Source organism: Cydia strobilella, chromosome 18, assembly GCF_947568885.1.
Source record: "Cydia strobilella chromosome 18, ilCydStro3.1, whole genome shotgun sequence".
In the NCBI taxonomy this organism is placed as follows: Eukaryota; Metazoa; Arthropoda; class Insecta; order Lepidoptera; family Tortricidae; genus Cydia; species Cydia strobilella.
Genome location: NC_086058.1, coordinates 642,319 through 668,241, shown reverse-complemented (window position 1 = coordinate 668,241; position 25,923 = coordinate 642,319). Strand labels below are relative to the sequence as shown.

At 38.5% G+C, this 25,923-nt stretch overlaps 2 protein-coding genes across 2 annotated transcripts in view; both read left to right on the top strand.

Annotated features, from left to right (window-relative positions):
* LOC134749465 (protein VAC14 homolog) overlaps window positions 1-25,923 on the top strand; it is a 429,047-nt gene that overhangs the window by 115,467 nt on the left and 287,657 nt on the right. The gene's annotated exons all lie outside the window — the stretch shown is intronic.
* On the top strand, window positions 20,201-24,640 carry LOC134749456 (uncharacterized). Its single transcript, XM_063684387.1, has one exon. It carries the CDS (start codon window positions 20,631-20,633, stop codon window positions 24,591-24,593), a length of 3,963 nt encoding a protein of 1,320 aa, XP_063540457.1. The 5' UTR covers window positions 20,201-20,630; the 3' UTR covers window positions 24,594-24,640.

Here is a 25,923-nt window from a genome sequence, read left to right as displayed (position 1 = left end):
ATGTGAAATATTTAAAAAACAAAAAAATTATGATTAAAGCTTGGTGTAACCATAAAAACTGCAAACAGTTTAAAATTTATCTAAATCAAGATAAAAGCGTTACTGTGTTCAGCGGAAACATTAACTATTGTCATGCTGATGGCGTGACAATGCAGGTTAGAGGGGTAGAAAGAGAAATTTTTAAAAAGGAACTAATTCACAAGAAACCATTTGCTTTTAAAACACAACAATTAATAAATTTGAACGAAGAGCGTTTCTCTATTACGCGGGACCTTCAAAAAGTGAAATCAGATCCTACTTTGCGTAAAATCCGATCAGAAGCTCTTGCAGCCAATGATAGACATGCAAATGACGTGTTGGATTTGCTCGCATACCAAAACGACCATAATGATTTCGTTAAAGAAGTGTCATTTCCGCTGAATATTAAATTGTACAGCTCTGAGCAAGTTGAGACCTTGAAAAGCGAAGGTCCCACGATACTCTTCTTAGATGCTACCGGGAGCATAGTCAGAGATCCTAATCACGTTACAAAAAACAATCGAAAAATTTTATTGTACTCTGGCCTTATTCAACTGAAATCAAACCAAAGACTATTTCCCGTCTTTTCAATGATATCAGCTGTGCATGACACTAACAGCATTTTTAAAATGCTGAATGACTTTAAGGTTTTTTGCAGCCACAAGAGGTTTTGGCCTGCATTTAGCGGAGTTGTGACAGACTTCAGCTTCGCGCTAATTAACGCCACATGCTCGGCGTTTAATAAAATGTCCTTACTACAATATTTGAACTATTGCTACATACATATAGAAGACGGTGCTGTAAATTCTAACTTTGAGCCGGTCCCATTGTACCTTTGTGTCGCACATCTAATGAAGTGCATGTCTGTAGACGTGGACCGCGCAAATATAAAAAACAAGCAGTTGGTAAAAGATATGTTGGCCAAAATATATCTTTTTAGAAAATTTCAGGACATCGTCACTTACATCAAACACGTATTCACTTTGATGAAATCAAAATTTGAAAATGACGCAGTAGTAGACGCACGGCGCTACATAACCGGCGTATCCTCTGACAGCCCGGATACTGTTCCTGTGGATTTATCAGTACCGCAGCCATCATCCGAACATCCAGAAAACGATAGTAATTATAAAAAAAATCTTTTTTATATATTTTTTAAAAATGTTTGCGACGATGTGGCGGTGACTGATGACGGATGTAACGTAAATCCATATTACGACCCGGAACTGATAATAACACTGTTAAAAAAGTATTTACCTATGTTACCTATGTGGACCAACATACTGAAGGCCGAGCGTATGAGTAACGCTCCCGTTGAAAATTACTTCGGTCATTTAAAACACGGGACCCTCCAAGATAGAAAAAAAATTAAATGCACGCAATTTCTACGAGCCCTCCATATGGAGACAATGGCTCTCCATAAAGAGACTGCCATGCACATTAAGAAAAGTGGACTTTGTGGTGTTTCCACCAAAAATAAAAATGGTGACATAGAAATTGACGAGGAGACGTGGAACAGAAAGAGGAAAATACCCTTCTGCCACTTTGAGGGCAGGCATTTAAAAAAAATGCGGCCTGCAATCCCAGAAATCCCCGTAGAAGAAGACATTTTGAACTGTCTATACTGCGGCCGCGGCGCCAGTGTGACTTCCCCAGTAACTGATTGGGTTCAATGTGATGCTTGCGACCAATGGATCCATCAAATTTGCTCAAAAAATTTAGATGGTTGTAATGACTTTTCCGTCGTGTTTTTTTGCAACCATTGTAGGTCTAACAATAACGCTGCGCCGCATCTTTCCCCACACGCTGAAAATAAGGTACTTACAATGACCAACGGTCTTGTTGATGACCCATGTTTTTATAAAGAAATAGGCCGTGGTTACATTGTCAATAACATTAGCAACATAACCCATACCAACCATAAAAGTCTATTAATAGAGGATTACGTAACTTTGGACCCTAAACAGTATGTTGTCGATAGTGTGGTGGACCAGCTATTGCACATTACAAATAAAGAAACATTTCATCTGGTTATGGTAGAGCGATGTAAATATATTTTAGAAAGTGAAGAACTGAATAGTTCTTTTCTCGATGCTATACCACTGGACGAAGTAAAGGAAACAGTGTTTCCGATATGCCAACATAACCACTATACGATGGTGATACTATCCTTAAAGCAAAAAACCTTGGAAGTAATTGATCCCATGGGAAATGAAAAAAGTTATGGCGAGTATTACATAAAAAAATTTAATAACCTATTGCAGCTGAAATCTATAAATTTCCAATTTAATGAATTTAAAACTCGAAGCCACTACATCCAAAAAGATTCATACAACTGTGGTCCTATTTTAATAGACATATTTAAAAACATAGTAGAAAATAAACCACAGCCGAAACGAAAAAATTTTGACAAAACTAGGATAGAGTTGAAAAAGCTTTTATTGCACCATAGTGATGACATGCACCAGCGATGCTTGTTTTGCTGCCGAAAAGTGAAACCTAAAGATGGAATTCAGTGTAAGATATGCAGAAGAAATATTCATAAAGAATGCTACCTCTCCATAGAAGAAAAACTCTCCAAAATAACATTTAAACAAAAAATAAAAAAAAATAAAACAAAATGCGATCTGTGTATAGAAAATATGTTAACAGTATAATTATAGTTAATTAACAAACGTAAAACAATGAAATGATGATGATTCAATATTATCCTTGTACATAACGAAGACAAAAAACAATTAAAAAAAACGTCATTGCTGTATACATTGCATATAGAATAAATAGATTAGTCTTGAAAGAATGTAAATATAATTATTAGGTGTGCTGATTTAATAGAGACGACAAGAAAAAAATGCCCTTACAAAATAATACAACATACATACACTTATACATACTCGTACTAGTTTCTGACCGTGATTTCGTCCGCGATAAAACAATGAAACGATGATAATTCAATATTATCCTTGGTTTGTGCAAAAAAAAACAAAACTAGGATAGATTTGAAAAATCTTTTGTTGCACTATAGCATAGAGTAACTTGTACTAGAGCGGTACTGTCATAGTAAATTTTGTAACCCCAGTAAATTCACTGCCATCTGTCGACACACTTTAAAACTAAAAATAAATATTTATAAAAATACGATAACATGTATTTAAATATGGATAAATGATTTTTTCATTTGCATTAATTATTTTTATATGTTTTTGACCCATGTTCTTTCACTGGTATGCGTTAAAATTATAAATAACAAACGAAACAGTCAACGCCCTCTATACGAGTGTAGGCCAAAACTAGTGGCGCCATCTGTTCGAGAATCAAATTTTCGTGATTTTCGAGGCACGTTTTTTCCTTAGACTGTATCCATCTATTACGGAGTTATATCTATCTTTGACTATAGTGATGACATGCACCAGCGCTGCTTGGTTTGCTGCCGTAAAGTTCAAAACCTAAAGATGGAATTCAGTGTAAGATATGCAGAAGAAATATTCATAAAGAATGCTACCTCTCCATAGAAGAAAAACTCTCCAAAATAACATTTAAACAAAAAATATAACAAAATGAGATCTGTGTATAGAAAATATGTTATAAGTATAATTATAGTTAATTAACAAACGTAAAACAATGAAACGATGATGATTCAATATTATCCTTGTACATAACGAAGAAAAAAAAAACATTGCTGTATATATTGCATATAGAATAAATAGATTAGTCTTGAAATAATTTAAATATAATGTTAATCATATTAATTATTAGGTGTGTTGATTTAATAGAGACGACAAGAAATAAAAAGACCTTAAAAAATACAACATAAGTACATACATTTATACATACTCGTACTAGTTTCTGACCGTGATTTCGTCCGCGTAAAAACAATGCAACGATGATGATTCAATATTATCCTTAGCTTGTGTAAAAAAATGATAAAACTAGGATAGAATTGAAAAAGCTTTCATTGCACAATAGTGATGACATGCACCAGCGATGCTTGTTTTGCTGCCGAAAAGTGAAGTCTAAACATGGAATTCAGTGTAAGATATGCAGAAGAAATATTCATAAAGAATGCTACCTCTCCATAGAAGAAAAACTCTCCAAAATAACATTTAAACAAGAAATAAAACAAAATGAGATCTGTGTATAGAAAATATGTTATAAGTATAATTATAGTTAATTAACAAACGTAAAACAATGAAACGATGATGATTCAATATTATCCTTGTACATAAAGAAGAAAAAAAAAAAAAAAAACATTCCTGTATATATTGCATATAGAATAAATAGATTAGTCTTGAAATAATGTAAATATAATGTTAATCATATTAATTATTAGGTGTGTTGATTTAATAGAGACGACAAGAAATAAAATGACCTTAAAAAAATACAACATACATACATTTATACATACTCGTACTAGTTTCTGACCGTGATTTCGTCCGCGTAAAAACAATGCAACGATGATGATTCAATATTATCCTTAGCTTGTGTAAAAAAATGATAAAACTAGGATAGAGTTGAAAAAGCTTTCATTGCACTTTAGTGATGACATGCGCAAGCGCTGCTTGTTTTGCTGCCGTAAAGTGAAGTCTAAAGATGAAATTCAGTGTAAAATAATGCAGAAGAAATATTTATAACGAATGCTACCACTCCATAGAAGAAAAACTGTCCAAAATAACATTTAAACAAAAAATAAAACAAAATGAGATCTGTGTATAGAAAATATGTTATAAGTATAATTATAGTTAATTAACAAACGTAAAACAATGAAACAATGATGATTCAATATTATCCATGTACATAACGAAGAAAAAAAAATAAAAAAAAATATTGCTGTATATATTGCATATAAAATAAATAGATTAGTCTTGAAATAATGTAAATATAGCTGGTCAAGCAAATCTTGTCAGTAGAAAGGCGGCGAATCTTAAAAATGTAGGCGCGTTGGGATATCGTCCAATAGAAGATTTGAATTTCGCGCCTTTTTCTACTGACAAGATTTGCTTGACCAATTATATAATGTCAATCATATCAATTATTAGGTGTGTTGATTTAATAGAGCCGACAAAAAAAATGACCTTACAAAATAATACAACATACATACATTTTTTATACATGTTACACGTACTAGATTCTGACCGTGATTTCGTCCGCGTAATAACAATGAAACGATGATGATTCAATATTATCCTTAGCTGGTACTGTACAAATAATTTACATAACGAAGAAAAAACCGGCCAAGTGCGAGTCGGACTCGCGCACCGAGGGTTCCGTTCATGAGGAAAGGGGTAGTAAGTCACACTAGGAACGATTTCTCCGCAATAGTAATACGAACGGCGCAAACACGCGGGTTATCACACTACACTACAGAAACATTATTAATTAATACACTTTTATTCCATAGAAGCACGTTCAATCCCGCTTCTAATAATAGTAGGAAGATTCTGTGATCTCTACAACTTCTGGTACAAATCTGAGCTAATACTAGTAAGGGATTAGGCTGATATCTCTAAGACCTAGATTTGAGGTAACCTGGTTCTTTCAATTCCAACGTTATTTGGCATGATCATAGCACGTTTAAAGCCTCTTCTAATAACAATAGTAAGATTGTGTGATCTCTACAACATCTTGATGAAAACTGAGCAAAACATAGTATGGGCTTAGGCTGCTATCTTTGAGACCTAGATCTGAGATAGCCTGGTTCTTTCAATTCCAACGTTATTTGGCAAGACGATAGCTTGTTTAATGCCGCTTCTAATAATACTAGGAAGATTGTGTGATCTCTACAACTTCTGGTACAAATCTGAGCTAAACCTCGTATGGGCTTACGCTGATATCATTGAGACCTAGATTTGAGGTAGCCTGGTTCTTTCAATTCCAACGTAATGTAGCAATATGGTAGCACGTTTAATGCCTCTTCTAATAATAATAGGAAGATTGTGTGATCTCTACAACTTCTTGACGAAAACTGAGCAAAACCTAGTATGGGCTTAGGCTGCTATCTTTGAGAACTAGATTTGAGACAGCCTGGTTCTTTCAATTCCAACGTTATTTGGCATGATGATAGTACGTTCAATGTCGCTTCTAATAATAAGAGAAAGATTGTGTGATCTCTACATCTTCTTGATGAAAACTGAGCAAAACCTAGTATGGGCTTAGGCTGATATCTCTAAGACCTAAATTTGAGATAGCCTGGTTCTTTCAATTCCAACGTTATTTGGCACGATGATAGCACGTTTAATGCCTCTTCAAATAATACTAGGAAGATTGTGTGATCTCTACAAATTCTGGTACAAATCTGATCTAAACCTCGTATGGGCTTAGGCTGATATCTTTGAAACCTAGATTTGAGGTAGTCTGGTTCTTTCAATTCCAACGTTGTTTGGCACGATGATAGCACGTTTAATGCCTGTTCTAATAATAATAGAAAGATTGTGTGATCTCTACAACTTCTTGATGAAAACTGAGCAAAACCTAGTATGGGCTTAGGCTAATATCTTTGAAACCTAGATTTGAGATAGGCTGTTTTATTCAATTCCAACGTTATTTGGCAAGATGATAGCACGTTTAATGCCTCTTCTAATAATAAGAGAAAGATTGTGTGATCTCTACAACTTCTTGATGAAAACTGAGCAAAACCTAGTATGGGCTTAGGCTGCTATCTTTGAGAACTAGATTTGAGGTAGCCTGGTTCTTTCAATTCCAACGTTATTTGGTAATATGATAGCACGTTCAATGTCGCGTCTAATAATACTAGGAAGATTCTGTGATCTCTACAACTTCTGGTACAAATCTGAGCAAAACCTAGTATGGGCTTAGGCTGATATCTCTAAGACCTAGATTTGAGATAGCCTGGTACTTTCAATTCCAACGTTATTTGGCACGATGATAGCACGTTCAATGCCGTTTCTAATAATACTAGAAAGAATGTGTGATCTCTACAGCTTCTTGATGAAAACTGAGCAAAACCTAGTATGGGCTTAGGCTAATATCTTTGAAACCTAGATTTGAGATAGCCTGTTTCATTCAATTCCAACGTTATTTGGGAAGATGATAGCACGTTTAATGCCTCTTCTAATAATAATAGAAAGATTGTGTGATCTCTACAACTTCTTGATGAAAACTGAGCAAAACCTAGTATGGGCTTAGGCTGATATCTTTGAAACCAAGATTTGAGATAGCCTGGTTCTTTCAATTCCAACGTTATTTGGCAAGATGATAGCACGTTCAATGCCGCTTCTATTGATACTAGAAAGAATGTGTGATCTCTACAACTTCTTGATGAAACCTGACCAAAATCTAGTATGGGCTTAGGCTGATATCTTTGAAACCTAGATTTGAGATAGCCTGGTTCTTTCAATTCCAACGTTATTTGGCGTGATGATAGTACGTTCAATGCCGCTTCTAATAATACTAGGAAGATTGTGTGATCTCTACAAATTCTGGTACAAATCTGAGCTTAACCTCGTATGGGCTTAGGCTGATATCTCTAAGACCTAGATTTGAGGTAGTCTGGTTCTTTCAATTCCAACGTTGTTTGGCATGATGATAGCACGTATAATGTTCCTTCTAATAATAATAGAAAGATTGTGTGATCTCTACAACTTCTTGATGAAAACTGAGCAAAACCTAGTATGGGATTAGGCTGATATCTCTTAGACCTAGATTTGAGGTAGCCTGGTTCTTTCAACTCCAACGTTATTTGGCATTATGTTAGCACGTTTAATGCCTCTTCTAATAATAATAGAAAGATTGGGTGATCTCTACAACTTCTTGATGAAAACTGAGCAAAACCTAGTATGGGCTTAGGCTGCTATATTTGAGACCTAGATGTGAGACAGCCTGGTTCTTTTAATTCCAACGTTATTTGGCAAAATGATAGCACGTTCAATGCCGCTTCTATTGATACTAGAGAGAATGTGTGATCTCTACAACTTCTTGATGAAAACTGAGCAAAACCTAGTATGGGCTTAGGCTGATATCTTTGAAACCTAGATTTGAGATAGCCTGGTTCTTTCAATTCCAACGTTATTTGGCATGATGATAGTACGTTCAATGTAGCTACTAATAATACTAGGAAGATTGTGTGATCTCTACTAATTCTGGTACAAATCTGAGCTAAACCTCGTATGGGCTTAGGCTGATATCTGTAAGACCTAGATTTGAGGTAGTCTGGTTCTTTCAATTCCAACGTTGTTTTGGCACGACGATAGCACGTTCAATGCCGCTTCTAATAATACTAGAAAGAATGTGTGATCTCTACAGCTTCTTTATGAAAACTGAGCAAAACCTAGTATGGGCTTAGGCTAATATCTTTGAAACCTAGATTTGAGATAGCCTGGTTCTTTCAATTCCAACATTATTTGGCATGATGATAGCACGTTTAATGCCTCTTCTAATAATAATAGAAAGATTGTGTGATCTCTACAACTTCTTGATGAAAACTGAGCAAAACCTAGAATGGGCTTAGGCTGCTATCTTTGAGAACTAGATTTGAGACAGCCTGGTTCTTTCAATTCCAACGTTATTTGGCACGACGATAGCACGTTCAATGCCGCTTCTAATAATACTAGGAAGATTGTGTGATCTCTACAGCTTCTTTATGAAAACTGAGCAAAACCTAGTATGGGCTTAGGCTAATATCTTTGAAACCTAGATTTGAGATAGCCTGGTTCTTTCAATTCCAACGTTAATTGGCATGATGATAGCACGTTTAATACCTCTTCTAATAATAATAGAAAGATTGTGTGATCTCTACAACTTCTTGATGAAAGCTGAGCAAAACCTAGTATGGGCTTAGGCTGCTATCTTTGAGAACTAGATTTGAGACAGCCTGGTTCTTTCAATTCCAACGTTATTTGGCACGATGATAGTACGTTCAATGTCGCTTCTAATAATACTAGGAAGATTATGTGAACTCTACAACTTCTGGTACAAATCTGAGCTAAACCTCGTATGGGCTTAGGCTGATATCTCTAAGACCTAGATTTGTTGTAGCCTGGTTCTTTCAATTCCAACGTTATTTGACATGACGATAGCACGTTTAATGCCTCTTCTAAGAATAATAGAAAGATTGTGTGATCTCTACAACTTCTTGATGAAAACTGAGCAAAACCTAGTATGGGCTTAGGCTGATATTTCTAAGACCTAGATTTGAGGTAGCCTGGTTCTTTCAATTCCAACGTTATTTGGCAAGATGATAGCACGTTCCATGTCGCTTCTAATAATACTAGGAAGATTCTGTGATCTCTACAACTTCTGGTACAAATCTGAGCTAAACCTCGTATGGGCTTAGGCTGATATCTTTTAAACCTAGATTTGAGATAGCCTGGTTCTTTCAATACCAACGTTATTTGGCACGATGATAGCACGTTCAATGCCGCTTCTAATAATACTAGGATGATTCTGTGATCTCTACAACTTCTGGTACAAATCTGAGCTAAACCTCGTATGGGCTTACGCTGATATCACTGAGACCTAGATTTGAGGTAGCCTGGTTCTTTCAATTCAAACGTTATGTAGCAATATGGTAGCACGTTTAATGCCTCTTCAAATAATAATAGAAAGATTGTGTGATCTCTACAACTTCTTAATGAAAACTGAGCAAAACCTAGTAAGGGCTTAGGCTGCTATCTTTTAGAACTAGATTTGAGACAGCCTGGTTCTTTCAATTCCAACGTTATTTGGCATGATGATAGTACGTTCAATGTCGCTTCTAATAATACTAGAAAGATTGTGTGATCTCTACAAATTCTGGTAGAAATCTGAGCTAAACCTCGTATGGGCTTAGGCTGATATCTCTAAGACCTAGATTTGATGTAGCCTGGTTCTTTAAATTCCAACGTTGTTTGGCACGATGACAGCACGTTTAATTCCTCTTCTAAGAATAATAGAAAGATTGTGTGATCTCTACAACTTCTTGATGAAAACTGAGCAAAACCTAGTATGGGCTTAGGCTGATATTTCTAAGACCTAGATTTGAGGTAGCCTGGTTCTTTCAATTCCAACGTTATATGGCAATATGATAGCAAGTTCAATGTCGCTTCTAATAATACTAGGAAGATTCTGTGATCTCTACAACTTCTGGTACAAATCTGAGCTAAACCTCGTATGGGCTTAGGCTGATATCTATTAAACCTAGATTTGAGATAGCCTGGTTCTTTCAATTCCAACGTTGTTTGGTACGACGATTGCACGTTCAATGCCGCTTCTAATAATACTAGAAAGAATGTGTGATCTCTACAGCTTCTTTATGAAAACTGAGCAAAACCTAGTATGGGCTTAGGCTAATATCTTTGAAACCTAGATTTGAGATAGCCTGGTTCTTTCAATTCCAACATTATTTGGCATGATGATAGCACGTTTAATGCCTCTTATAATAATAATAGAAAGATTGTGTGATCTCTACAACTTCTTGATGAAAACTGAGCAAAACCTAGTATGGGCTTAGGCTGATATCTCTAAGACCTAGATTTGATGTAGCCTGGTTCTTTAAATTCCAACGTTGTTTGGCACGATGACAGGACGTTTAATTCCTCTTCTAAGAATAATAGAAAGATTGTGTGATCTCTACAACTTCTTGATGAAAACTGAGCAAAACCTAGTATGGGCTTAGGCTGATATTTCTAAGACCTAGATTTGAGGTAGCCTGGTTCTTTCAATTCCAACGTTATTTGGCAATATGATAGCACGTTCAATGTCGCTTCTAATAATACTAGGAAGATTCTGTGATCTCTACAACTTCTGGTACAAATCTGAGCTAAACCTCGTATGGGCTTAGGCTGATATCTATTAAACCTAGATTTGAGATAGCCTGGTTCTTTCAATACCAACGTTATTCGGCACGATGATAGCACGTTCAATGCCGCTTCTAATAATAATAGAAAGAATGTGTGATCTCTACAGCTTCTTGATGAAAACTGAGCAAAACCTAGTATGGGCTTAGGCTAATATCTTTGAAACCTAGATTTGAGATAGCCTGTTTCATTCAATTCCAACGTTATTTGGCAAGATGATAGCACGTTTAATGCCTCTTCTTCTAATAATAGAAAGATTGTGTGATCTCTACAACTTCTTGATAAAAACTGAGCAAAACCTAGTATGGGCTTAGGCTGATATCTTTGAAACCAAGATTTGAGATAGCCTGGTTCTTTCAATTCCAACGTTGTTTGGCAAGATGATAGCACGTTCAATGCCGCTTCTAATGATACTAGAAAGAATGTGTGATCTCTACAACTTCTTGATGAAACCTGACCAAAATCTAGTATGGGCTTAGGCTGATATCTTTGAAACCTAGATTTGAGATAGCCTGGTTCTTTCAATTCCAACGTTATTTGGCATGATGATAGTACGTTCAATGCCGCTTCTAATAATACTAGGAAGATTGTGTGATCTCTACAAATTCTGGTACAAATCTGAGCTAAACCTCGTATGGGCTTAGGCTGATATCTCTAAGACCTAGATTTGAGGTAGTCTGGTTCTTTCAATTCCAACGTTGTTTGGCATGATGATAGAAAGTATAATGTTCCTTCTAATAATAATAGAAAGATTGTGTGATCTCTACAACTTCTTGATGAAAACTGAGCAAAACCTAGTATGGGATTAGGCTGATATCTCTTAGACCTAGATTTGAGGTAGCCTGGTTCTTTCAACTCCAACGTTATTTGGCATTATGTTAGCACGTTTAATGCCTCTTCTAATAATAATAGAAAGATTGGGTGATCTCTACAACTTCTTGATGAAAACTGAGCAAAACCTAGTATGGGCTTAGGCTGCTATCTTTGAGACCTAGATGTGAGACAGCCTGGTTCTTTCAATTCCAACGTTATTTGGCAAAATGATAGCACGTTCAATGCCGCTTCTAATGATACTAGAGAAAATGTGTGATCTCTACAACTTCTTGATGAAAACTGAGCAAAACCTAGTATGGGCTTAGGCTGATATCTTTGAAACCTAGATTTGATATAGCCTGGTTCTTTCAATTCCAACGTTATTTGGCATGATGATAGTACGTTCAATGCCGCTACTAATAATACTAGGAAGATTGTGTGATCTCTACTAATTCTGGTACAAATCTGAGCTATACCTCGTATGGGCTTAGGCTGATATCACTAAGACCTAGATTTGAGGTAGTCTGGTTCTTTCAATTCCAACGTTGTTTGGTACGACGATAGCACGTTCAATGCCGCTTCTAATAATACTAGAAAGAATGTGTGATCTCTACAGCTTCTTTATGAAAACTGAGCAAAACCTAGTATGGGCTTAGGCTAATATCTTTGAAACCTAGATTTGAGATAGCCTGGTTCTTTCAATTCCAACATTATTTGGCATGATGATAGCACGTTTAATGCCTCTTATAATAATAATAGAAAGATTGTGTGATCTCTACAACTTCTTGATGAAAACTGAGCAAAACCTAGTATGGGCTTAGGCTGCTATCTTTGAGAACTAGATTTGAGACAGCCTGGTTCTTTCAATTCCAACGTTATTTGGCACGACGATAGCACGTTCAATGCCGCTTCTAATAATACTAGGAAGATTGTGTGATCTCTACAACTTCTATTACAAATCTGAGCTAAACCTCGTATGGGGTTAGGCTAATATCTCTAAGACCTAGATTTGAGGTATTCCAACGTTATTTAGCAAGATGATAGCACGTTAAATGCCTCTTCTAATAATACTAGAAAGAATGTGTGATATCTACAACTTCTGGTACAAATCTGAGCTAAACCTCGTATGGGCTTAGGCTGATATCTATTAAACCTAGATTTGAGATAGCCTGGTTCTTTCAATTCCAACGTTATTTAGCAAGATGATAGCACGTTAAATGCCTCTTCTAATAATACTAGAAAGAATGTGTGATCTCTACAACTTCTTGATGAAAACTGAGCAAAACCTAGTATGGGCTTAGGCTGATATCTTTGAAACCTAGATTTGAGATAGCCTGGTTCTTTCAATTCCAACGTTATTTAGCAAGATGATAGCACGTTAAATGCCTCTTCTAATAATACTAGAAAGAATGTGTGATCTCTACAACTTCTTGATGAAAACTGAGCAAAACCTAGTATGGGCTTAGGCTGATATCTTTGAAACCTAGATTTGAGATAGCCTGGTTCTTTCAATTCCAACGTTATTTGGCACGATGATAGTACGTTCAATGTCGCTTCTAATAATACTAGGAAGATTGTGTGATCTCTACAAATTCTGGTACAAATCTGAGCTAAACCTCGTATGGGCTTAGGCTGATATCTCTAAGACCTAGATTTGTTGTAGCCTGGTTCTTTCAATTCCAACGTTGTTTGACATGATGATAGCACGTTTAATGCCTCTTCTAAGAATAATAGAAAGATTGTGTGATCTCTACAACTTCTTGATGAAAACTGAGCAAAACCTAGTATGGGCTTAGGCTGATATCACTAAGACCTAAATTTGAGATAGCCTGGTTCTTTCAATTCCAACGTTATTTGGCACGATGATAGCACGTTTAATGCCTCTTCAAATAATACTAGGAAGATTGTGTGATCTCTACAAATTCTGGTACAAATCTGAGCTAAACCTCGTATGGGCTTAGGCTGATATCTCTAAGACCTAGATTTGAGGTAGTCTGGTTCTTTCAATACCAACGTTGTTTGGCACGATGATAGCATGTTCAATGCCGCTTCTAATAATACTAGAAAGAATGTGTGATCTCTACAGCTTCTTGATGAAAACTGAGCAAAACCTAGTATGGGCTTAGGCTAATATCTTTGAAATCTAGATTTGAGATAGCCTAGTTCTTTCAATTCCAACGTTATTTGGCAAGATGATTGCACGTTCAATGCCGCTTCTAATAATACTAGGATGAATCTGTGATCTCTACAACTTCTGGTACAAATCTGAGCTAAACCTCTTATGGGATTAGGCTGATATCTCTAAGACCTAGATTTGAGGTAGCCTGGTTCTTTCTATTCCAACGTTATTTGGCATGATGATAGCACGTTTAATGCCTCTTCTAATAATAATAGAAAGATTGTGTGATCTCTACAACTTCTTGATGAAAACTGAGCAAAACCTAGTATGGGCTTAGGCTGATATTTCTAAGACCTAGATTTGAGGTAGCCTGGTTCTTTCAATTCCAACGTTATTTGGCAAGATGATAGCACGTTCCATGTCGCTTCTAATAATACTAGGAAGATTCTGTGATCTCTACAACTTCTGGTACAAATCTGAGCTAAACCTCGTATGGGCTTAGGCTGATATCTATTAAACCTAGATTTGAGATAGCCTGGTTCTTTCAATAGCAACGTTATTTGGCACGATGATAGCACGTTCAATGCCTCTTCTAATAATACTAGGATGATTCTGTGATCTCTACAACTTCTGGTACAAATCTGAGCTAAACCACAGATTAATAAATAGTTACTACGTAACAGATACATCATTCCCATACAAAAGCGAAATTACCTACGCTATAATAGCCTACAAAATCTTAATAATAATACCTGCTGCTCAGGACGAGAAGAAATGTACCATAAGTACGCGAACAAAGAGTCGAGACTGCCTTGCTCGCCGTGCGAGTCACGTGCCAACGCGTCATCGTAAGAATGCGCTCGGGTTGTACTGTTACTTATGCTATTATTGTAATAAAACAAATGTTGCGAATCAACCATATTTTTTATTAGTCAATCAAATATTTAAAAACAACAATTATATTACCTGACTCAAAAAACTCCTTCATTTACGATTTACCTACTTATGTTCAAAGAAATAAATGGTGACAAAATTCATAAAGATAGATTTAAAATACTACTCGGTAAATACGACAAATTTTCCTTTGTTTTTTGACTTTTACACCCATCTACTGCACAATAATTTTGTGGTTTCGGCATTTCGAAGCATAGGCGCGGGAAACGCGCGGTGCGAGCGCTCAGGCGGGCGTTCGGCGGCCCTCTATCGGTTGAATCGTCGACGATACGCCGAGCGGTAGGCATATAGCGCGTGGCCTTGAGCGAGTGAAGGAGGCCTGGCTAAACCTCGTATGGGCTTACGCTGATATCACTGAGACCTAGATTTGAGGTAGCCTGGTTCTTTCAATTCCAACGTTATGTAGCAATGTGGTAGCACGTTTAATGCCTCTTCAAATAATAATAGAAAGATTGTGTGATCTCTACAACTTCTTAATGAAAACTGAGCAAAACCTAGTAAGGGCTTAGGCTGCTATCTTTTAGAACTAGATTTGAGACAGCCTGGTTCTTTCAATTCCAACGTTATTTGGCAAGATGATAGCACGTTCAATGCCACTTCTAATAATACTGGGAAGATTCTGTGATCTCTACAACTTCTATTATAAATCTGAGCTAAACCTCGTATGGGGTTAGGCTAATATCTCTAAGACCTAGATTTGAGGTAGCCTGGTTCTTTCAATTCCAACGTTATTTAGGAAGATGATAGCACGTTCAATGCCTTTTCTAATAATACTAGAAAGAATGTGTGATCTCTACAACTTCTTGATGAAAACTGAGCAAAACCTAGTATGGGCTTAGGCTGATATCTTTGAAACCTAGATTTGAGATAGCCTGGTTCTTTCAATTCCAACGTTATTTGGCACGATGATAGTACGTTCAATGTCGCTTCTAATAATACTAGGAAGATTGTGTGATCTCTACAAATTCTGGTACAAATCTGAGCTAAACCTCGTATGGGCTTAGGCTGATATCTCTAAGACCTAGATTTGTTGTAGCCTGGTTCTTTCAATTCCAACGTTGTTTGACATGATGATAGCACGTTTAATGCCTCTTCTAAGAATAATAGAAAGATTGTGTGATCTCTACAACTTCTTGATGAAAACTGAGCAAAACCTAGTATGGGCTTAGGCTGATATCTCTAAGACCTAAATTTGAGATAGCCTGGTTCTTTCAATTCCAAAGTTATTTGGCACGATGATAGCACGTTTAATGCCTCTTCAAATAATACTAGGAAGATTGTGTGATCTCTACAAATTCTGGTACAAATCTGAGCTAAACCTCGTATGGGCTTAGGCTGATATCTCTAAGACCTAGATTTGAGGTAGTCTGGTTCTTTCAATACCAACGTTGTTTGGCACGATGATAGCATGTTCAATGCCGCTTCTAATAATACTAGAAAGAATGTGTGATCTCTACAGCTTCTTGATGAAAACTGAGCAAAACCTAGTATGGGCTTAGGCTAATATCTTTGAAATCTAGATTTGAGATAGCCTAGTTCTTTCAATTCCAACGTTATTTGGCAAGATGATTGCACGTTCAATGCCGCTTCTAATAATACTAGGATGATTCTGTGATCTCTACAACTTCTGGTACAAATCTGAGCTAAACCTCTTATGGGATTAGGCTGATATCTCTAAGACCTAGATTTGAGGTAGCCTGGTTCTTTCAATTCCAACGTTATTTGGCATGATGATAGCACGTTTAATGCCTCTTCTAATAATAATAGAAAGATTGTGTGATCTCTACAACTTCTTGATGAAAACTGAGCAAAACCTAGTATGGGCTTAGGCTGATATCTTTTAAACCTAGATTTGAGATAGCCTGGTTCTTTCAATTCCAACGTTATTTGGCACGATGATAGTACGTTCAATGCCGCTTCTAATAATACTAGGATGATTCTGTGATCTCTACAAATTCTGGTACAAATCTGAGCTAAACCTCGTATGGGCTTAGGCTGATATCTCTAAGACCTAGATTTGAGGTAGCCTGGTTCTTTCAATTCCAACGTTGTTTGGCATGATGATAGCACGTTTAATGCCTTTTCTAATAATAATAGAAAGATTGTGTGATCTCTACAACTTCTTGATGGAAACTGAGCAAAACTTAGTATGGGCTTAGGCTGATATCTCTAAGACCTAGATTTGAGGTAGCCTGGTTCTTTCAATTCCAACGTTGTTTGGCATGATGATAGCACGTTTAATGCCTCTTCTAATAATAATAGAAAGATTGTGTGATCTCTACAACTTCTTGATGAAAACTGAGCAAAACCTAGTATGGGCTTAGGCTGATATCTCTAAGACCTAGATTTGAGGTAGCCTGGTTCTTTCAATTCCAACGTTATTTGGCAAGATGATAGCACGTTCAATGTTGCTTCTAATAATACTATGAAGATTCTGTGATCCCTACAATTTCTGGTACAAATCTGATCTAAACCTCGTATGGGCTTAGGCTGATATCTTTTAAACCTAGATTTGAGATAGCCTGGTTCTTTCAATTCCAACGTTATTTGGCACGATGATAGCACGTTCAATGCCGCTTCTAATAATACTAGAAAGAATGTGTGATCTCTACAGCTTCTTGATGAAAACTGAGCAAAACCTAGTATGGGCTTAGGCTAATATCTTTGAAACCTAGATTTGAGATAGCCTGGTTCTTTCAATTCCAACGTTATTTGGCAAGATGATAGCACGTTCAATGCCGCTTCTAATAATACTGGGAAGATTCTGTGATCTCTACAACTTCTGGTACAAATCTGAGCTAAACCTCGTATGGAGTTAGGCTAATATCTCTAAGACCTAGATTTGAGGTAGCCTGGTTCTTTCAATTCCAACGTTATTTAGCAAGATGATAGCACGTTCAATACCTCTTCTAATAATACTAGAAAGAATGTGTGATCTCTACAACTTCTTGATGAAAACTGAGCAAAACCTAGTATGGGCTTAGGCTGATATCTTTGAAACCTAGATTTGAGATAGCCTGGTTCTTTCAATTCCAACGTTATTTGGCAAAATGGTAGCACGTTTAATACCGCTTCTAATAATACTAGGATGAACGTGTGATCTCTAAAACTTCTGGTACAAATCTGAGCAAAACCTAGTATGGGCTTAGGCTGATATCTTTAAGACCTGGATTTTACCTAGCCTGGTTCTTTCAATTTCAACGTGAGTTGGCATGTTAATGTCTTCTTTTAATGTTGGCAGTAAAAAAGTGTGATCTTGATAATTTCTCACTAATAATTCATTTGTGAAGTTAGCAGCCTAAAATTTTAAATTTCTTTAAATTTTAGGTTTTTTTGGTCTCTGTTGGGTCATTTTTGATAGATTTTCATTTTGCTTACTTATTTAGTACTTATTTTCCTTAAACAACATTGTTTTCGTTGTTTATTTAAAAAAAATAATAAAACGCTTTAATTTGGTCGGGTTATCATGGTCAGCTAACTTTGGGCTGCTAACTTCACACCGGTAATTATCTTTAAGTACCTTTTGTGGAACCAGAATTAGAAGCTGTTTTTAAGTATCTGCGATTTTTATTTAATACTCAAGACTCCAAGCTTGAACATGGTGACCCATCAACGTGATTAATACGCAACGATAGCTTCTGCCCGAGTCGAACGGAATTGCTACGTGTGAAGAGAACAAAGGTCACGACAGCTACAACGTGGCAGAAATTGGTTATCCCGGCGTCAACGCAGTGTTCTGGATTTACGACGCCTATTGGATTGTACCAGCTGTAGCTATCTACGACGCCAGTTGAACTGTACAAGGATATATTTGGAGATTTACGACGCCATTTTGGAAGCTGCAGACACCCTTACCTCAAGCCCGCCGGTCACAACTACGCCGCAGCCAAGGTTTAGCAAGGGAAGTGCACCATTCCTTCATATTTCCTATTTTTCTGCTCGTACTTTCCTCCACCTACTTGACTATTTAGCTTTGCCCTTCTTCACCCTTTGCCGTGCTTAAATTAATTGTATGCCATTTTATTGCACTAGTGACGTAAACATTTTTTAGCACGTATCCTCATTTATTAGCTAGTGCCAGTGAAATAATCTGGTCGCTGCTTTAAAGCCAAATCAAAAACCTATAGCCTTTTACGGCAATTTAAGCATTTAAAACTATTTAAGAACAGAAACACTTATTTGAGTGACATTCTTATTAGTTAATTTCATCAACTTAATTTTAAACATTCCACTATTTTATAAAGCATACCTACCTACTTTGTGCTAAATAGATTACTGTCTAGCGATTTTACTAATTACGCGCAGTTAAATCTTAACGCAAAAAAATCCATTGCATTCCATAGTAACACAAGTGTTCGTGTTACAGATAAGAGCCGGTCGCATCGCTCCCGGCAACAGCTGATACCTACTCAGCTGCAGCTGCGGTGCGCCTTTTTCTGCTGACTCCTGCATTCCAAATGCACTGTTGCCGACCGAGTCAACCACTGTGACTGTGAACATAGGCCGAAAAATTTACGTATTTATTCTAATATTTTTTATTTTCGATTCGCATTTCCTCATTCGCTGTTTTTAATTGAAATCAGATCTTTATCGTAAAATGGCTACGTTAATCCCCACTAGAACGTCCATTAAGGGACGTATTACTAAATTTAAAAATTACATTGCCGAATTGAATGATCAGGAAAATATTTCCTCAAAAGATGTAGACGAACTTTCGTTGAAGTTGGATCGTTTTCGCAATATGTTCACACAATTCGATCAGGTGCAGACTCAAATAGAAATTGCGACTACATCAGAAATGCAGACCGAGATTGACATAAGAGAAGAGATGGAAAATGATTTTATTTCTCTTATTGCCACGGCTCAGAAGATTATTGATAAAATGGCCGAGAGATCTGATTTTAGCCAGCGTAAAGTCTGAAGTTCGAAGTAACTGTGGTCATGACAATACATGCAACGGTTTAAATTTTCGTTTACCTGTGATAAAAATCGCTAGTTTCGATGGTTCGTATTTTAAGTGGCTTGAATTCAGAGACACATTTGATTCACTCATTCACAGTTCCGACAACATCAGGCCGATTCACAAATTTCACTATTTGAACTCTTATTTGGACGGTGAAGCGGCTCAGGTGATTAGTAACTTAGAAGTGTCGGACGGTAATTACGCTGAGGCCTGGCGTCTCCTCTGCGAGAGATATGACAACAAAAAACAGCTGATTAGCAACCATTTGAACTCATTGTTTAACTTACAACCGATTGGTCGCGAATCGGCAAAGTCCCTGCGTTATTTAGTGGATCATGTGTCCAAAAACCTACGGGCTTTAAATACGTTGGGCCAGCCCACGGATAAGTGGGACACGCTTCTTATACATATGGTCGCAAGTAAACTTGATAGTAATACTAGTTTAAAATGGGAGGAATTTAAAAGTAATTCATTTTCAAATGACGATATGCCGTCATTGGCCGATTTTAATCGCTTTTTAAAGGGGCGTGCTGACGTTCTGGAATCGGTTCAGCGTAATAAATTTGATAAGCCTATCACTAATAATAATAATAAACGCGAACCTATTGCCTCGCCTCATAATAAACGCGAGAAGTCTAGCACCAAATGTTTTGCGGTTTCAGCCACTCCTGCTACTTCGGCCTCGGCCTCTTCGCCTGCCTGTGTGTTTTGCAGCGGCGAGCACCGGATTTACGATTGCTCGTCATTCCTGTCCCTGCCAGTTGAAGACCGGATCTCCGGAGCGTCAAGGTTACGCCTTTGTCTCAACTGTTTGCGGAAGGGCCACACTTCTCATCGCTGCCGAGTAGCTCCGTGTCACACTTGTAAGAAGCGCCATAATACTTTGTTGCATAGGGAAACTCCTCAGGTTGCCGCTGCGCCCGTAGATGCGCCTCCGCCGCGTTCGGAGCCCGAGCTCGGACTGTCGTCCAATATGACCGTGTCATGCTCAAATCAAATACTCTTACCTACCGCGAATATTGACATATATAGCCCGGCTACTAATGATTATGTAACGGCGCGCGCGTTTTTAGATTGCGGTAGCATGACTTCTATCGTAACAAGCAGTTATAAACAAAAATTGCAACTCGCACCGCTGCCCAGTAATTCAAAACTTTTCGGATTATCTGACGTTCCTATATCCAGTAATCCTGAGCGCTGCTTTGTGCAAATTCGGTCTAAACATGATAAAAATAATAAATTCGATATCTCATGTTTAGCGCTGCCTGTAATTAACAGCAATTTGCCACTACAGCCTATCGATGTGTCGAAAGTTAAGTGGCCACGTAATAAAAAACTCGCCGATCCTCATTTTAATCAGCCCGGACCTGTAGATATTTTACTTGGCGGTGACGTCTTTTGGACTTTGGTTGGAGGCGAGCAAATTGATTTAGGGCACGATACGCTTGTTTTGCGCAAATCAAAACTAGGTTGGTTAGTGGTCAGTAAATACAATGCATTTTCAATGTATGACGATAAGTCGTTCAATTCTTTTTTACAATGCAATCACTTGTACACAAGTGATAAGCTGGACGACTCTCTTACTAAATTCTGGCAGCTGGAGCAAGTGCCCCAGCCTAGTCAACCGTTTACCGATTTAGAGGCGGAATGTGAGCATCATTTTGTCACTCACACTTATCGTGACGATAACGGTAGGTTTCACGTGCGTTTGCCATTAGTTACGGAACCCGATTGTTTAGGTAACTCGTATCGCTTTGCTAAAAAACGGTTCTTTGCATTAGAGAAACGATTTAAACGCAACCCTGATTTGAAAACGGCTTACGAGCAATTTATAAATGAATATGCCGAATTAGGCCACCTCTCTGTGTCCGATTCTGACATTCCGGACCCTTCTTTCTTTGTGCCACATCATTCTGTGCAAAAGCCCTCCAGCGAATCTACGAAGTTAAGGGTCGTGTTCCATGGCAGTGCCCCCACCACGTCTGGCTATTCTATAAACGACCTGCAGATGGTTGGGCCGACGATTCAAGATTCGTTATTTAATATTCTCCTGAGGTTTCGTACTTACAAATATGTTTTGACTGGGGATGTCGCTAAGATGTATCGGCAGGTCCTAGTTCAGGAGTGTGACCGCGATTTACAATTAATCCTTTGGCGCTCCAATGAGAACGAACCTTTAAAAACTTTAAGACTTAACACGGTCACTTACGGATTTTCAAGTGCTAGTTTTTTGAGCACACGCTGTTTGTGGCAGTTGGGCGAGGAATGTGCAGATGAAAAAATTAAGACTATCATTCAAAACGATTTTTTAGTGGATGATTTATTAACAGGGTCAGACACAGAGGAGGAATTACGTTTCATTAAAGATTCGGTTGAGCGTGCGCTAGCAGCTGGTTGTTTTCCCCTGCGCAAATATCGCTCAAATTTATCGTCAATTTTGCATGACTCACAAAACGCTAGTGAAGATAAAGGTAGCTTGATCATTAGCTCGTCGTCGCATACGCTAGGAGTGGGCTGGGACTCTGAGGCAGATATCATTCATTTTCCCACACAATATTCTGCCAAGGACGGCCACCCTACGAAACGTTCAATTTTATCGGACTCGTGTAAAATATTTGATCCCTTAGGCCTCCTGTGTTTGCTGACGATTATACCTAAAGTTTTAATTCAAAAATTATGGATCGAAAAAATTGACTGGGATGCTCCCGTGCCGAGTTATATAAACGAGTCTTGGCAGGACTTTGTTAACGGGTTAACGTCTTTAACTTCGCTCCAAATACCTCGTCATGTTCTTTGCGACTCGCCGACGCATATCGAGATGCATGTATTTTGTGACGCAAGCTCAGTTGCATACGCGGCCTGTATTTATTTAAAGTCCACGAACGAGAAGGGCGATATTGTAGTCAGGTTGCTGTGCGCAAAGGCCAAGGTCACTCCGGTCCAGGCTACGACTACTCCTCGTTTGGAATTATGTGCTTGCCTTCTAGGCGCGCAGCTCGCGTCAGCTGTTTCTAGGACGTTGCGTTGCCAGATTGCGCAGAAATTTTATTGGACTGACTCGTCAATTGTAATCGCATGGCTTAAAACGAATCAAACAAAATTACAAACGTTTGTTGCCAATCGCGTGGCTCATATTTTAGAACTCACCGATGGCAGTGAGTTTCGTCACGTTCCAACCGCTTTAAATCCGGCTGACTACCCATCTAGAGGTGTCGAAGCGCGTCGCTTGCCTGATTTGCACATGTGGTGGACCGGGCCATCTTTTTTGTACGAGCCACAAAATAACTGGCCTCAGTTTTCCTCAAACTCGGAGCTCGATTTGCCCGAGCTAAAGGTTAACGTCGCGATTACTAACGATTCGCAAAAAACTGATGCTATCGATTTCGATCGATATTCGAAACTTAAACCCTTACAACGTGCGGTAGCTTATATGCTTAGGTTTGCGCATAATTGCCGTTGTTCATCCAACAAAACTGCGGGTGTACTACAACCTGAGGAGCTCGAGGTTTCTTTTAAAAAATTGGTCGCTTTGTCCCAGCAGGCTAGTTTCTCCCTTGAATTGAAATTGTTGCGTGACAAGCAACCTCTAGGCCCTAAAAACCCTATTTTATCGTTGAATCCATTTTACGATGAAGACGACCAGCTTCTCAGAGTTGGTGGACGTCTGTCCTCCTCGTTTTATCCATTTGACAAACGCCACCCAATGCTTTTACATGCCAAACATAGATTGACTAGACTGCTGTTTCAACAGGAACATATCCGTCTCTTGCACGCTCCTCCGCAGCTGCTTCTGGCCGCCATTCGCGAGTCGATATGGGCCGTATCGGGGCGCACACTTGCGCGCACCGTATCGCAACAGTGCGTTACCTGTCGCCGCGCAGCTGGCAACACTTCTGCTCCTTTGATGGGCGCTCTGCCCTCTCAGCGAGTAACGCCTGATTTTCCTTTCATTAGTGTCGGCGTAGACTTCGCTGGGCCTTTTATGATTACTGACAGGCATGGCAGAGGCTGCAAAATAACCAAATGCTATTTAGCAATATTTGTTTGTCTCCGATACAAGTGTTTGCATCTGGAGGCAGTAAGCACGCTGTCGACAGATTCATTTATTCTTACGCTGCGACGCTTTATCTCTCGCAGAGGACGACCTCGCGAGATCTTTTGCGACAATGGACGCAATTTTGTAGGAGCGGCCAAGGAAATTAGCGATTATCTTACTTCAAACTCAGACACGGTTTGCAATTTTGCAGCAAATGAGGGAATACAATTTAAATTCCAGCCGGCATATGCTCCTCACTTTGGTGGTTTGTGGGAAGCAGGAGTCAAATCGGCCAAATTTCACCTCAATCGTATATTAGGTAACGCTCATTTAACATATGAAGAATTGGCAAGTCTCTTTAGTTATGTGGAATCTATCCTTAACAGTCGTCCTTTATGTCCTTTATCGTCCTCACCAAACGATTTCCAACCCTTAACCCCAGGTCACTTCATCATCGGCCGCGCGCTCACATCGTTGCCGTCGCCCAACCTCGCGGATATAAACCCAAACCGTTTAGATAGGTTTCAGAGGCTCGAGGCATTAAGACAGCACTTCTGGCGACGCTGGCAAATGGAATATGTCTGCGAGCTCCAGCAACGGACTAAATGGCGTGTTCCAGGACGAGCTCTTCAACTGGGTGACCTGGTCCTAATCAAGGAAGAGAATACTCCCCCAATGCACTGGCGGCTCGGACGAATCGCCAAATTGTTTCCTGGCGCTGACGGGATTTCGCGAGTAGCCGAAGTTGCTACTGGAACGGGAACCTACAAACGAGGTGTGAAATACCTCTGCCCTCTGCTGGACGAGACCCATGAAGCCTTGAAGGCTGACGCCTCCAAGGGCCCCCAGGATGTTGCGGCTCCTACCAATGGAGGGGAAGTGGGGAACATACACCGCTAAACCAGTTGGCCCATCTACCGCTCCCCCCGCCGCATATAGACGCCTAGCGAGCCACTTGTCTCTGAGATACACGCTCGTGTGCGCGTCATACACTCAATATATTTTCTCATACATACAATTATCTTTAAGTACCTTTTGTGGAACCAGAATTAGAAGCTGTTTTTAAGTATCTGCGATTTTTATTTAATACTCAAGACTCCAAGCTTGAACAATTACAATTACAATAAGTCATAATAAGTCACGCACATTGTCGCACATGTCAGAGAGGAGGGCTAAAAGTGTCGAAAAATTTAACTTTTGTGTGTGTGTGAGCAGCACTGCTTAGGCTAGCTGGTTTTTATAAGCGGATTCCGTCTGCAGTTCTCAGATAAAATGTACCATTTCCTTTTTTCCGAAAAAAAATATAACTTTTGGGTTATTTCTACTCAGAATCACGATGAGTACCTAAGGACTGAAATAAATGTCATATACGAAGGAAAAAATGACCAAAGCCTCCAGTGTCCAGAGCTGGAATCGAACCAGCGTACCCCGTTTACCGGACAGGTGCCTGAACCGCTCGGCTATCCGGTCACGGTGGCATGGGTCGAAATTTCCAAGTATATGACAATTCCCGAAGGCTTGTGGCGCCCCCTCACACTACACCACACCACACCCCCACCCCAAATTAAAATATTTTCATAGAAAATAATTTAATTTGTTCTTAGAGTACCTAAGGAATTGATTTAAAAAAAACTTTGTTTTGTTTAAATCGGTGAAAAGTTAGCTTGGACTCTAGATAGATAAGGCAGGCCTTGGGCCTTACGCTACTACTTTTCTGGCAAATTCTGATATTTAACAAATATTAGTACCTATGCTAAAAGTGGCAAAACTCGGTCAACACGAATGATTTCATGTAGCAAAACCAGTTTGGCTTCTTATAACCAAAGAGTGAAAACGAAGAAACTAACTAGTTTGTACAGTTCTCCAAAAACACAACAAAAGGAGAGGCTTGGTGACCAATCCAAGCCTTGGTCCGATTTGACTTAAGACAGTAGCTAGATTTTTGGATAAAAAAGCCCTTGTAGTTAACTGTTCACCCAAATAATTAACTTTCCAGGACTTAAATTGATTATTAAATATATGTGTATAATTCTAGCTATCTTATCTTATGGTTTTTGGGGGCTTTTGCGGATACACTTCGACCCATAGGGATCTTTTGTGCAGTTACCCCCTAGGAAAGATCCGTCCGCTACTCAAGAGCTTTTCCCACCATCTCCATGTGCCGGATGGAGCTCATGGGTAGCGTTTTGAATTCCTTTGGTTCCAGATAGCCTGTTCCAAAGTCCTTCAT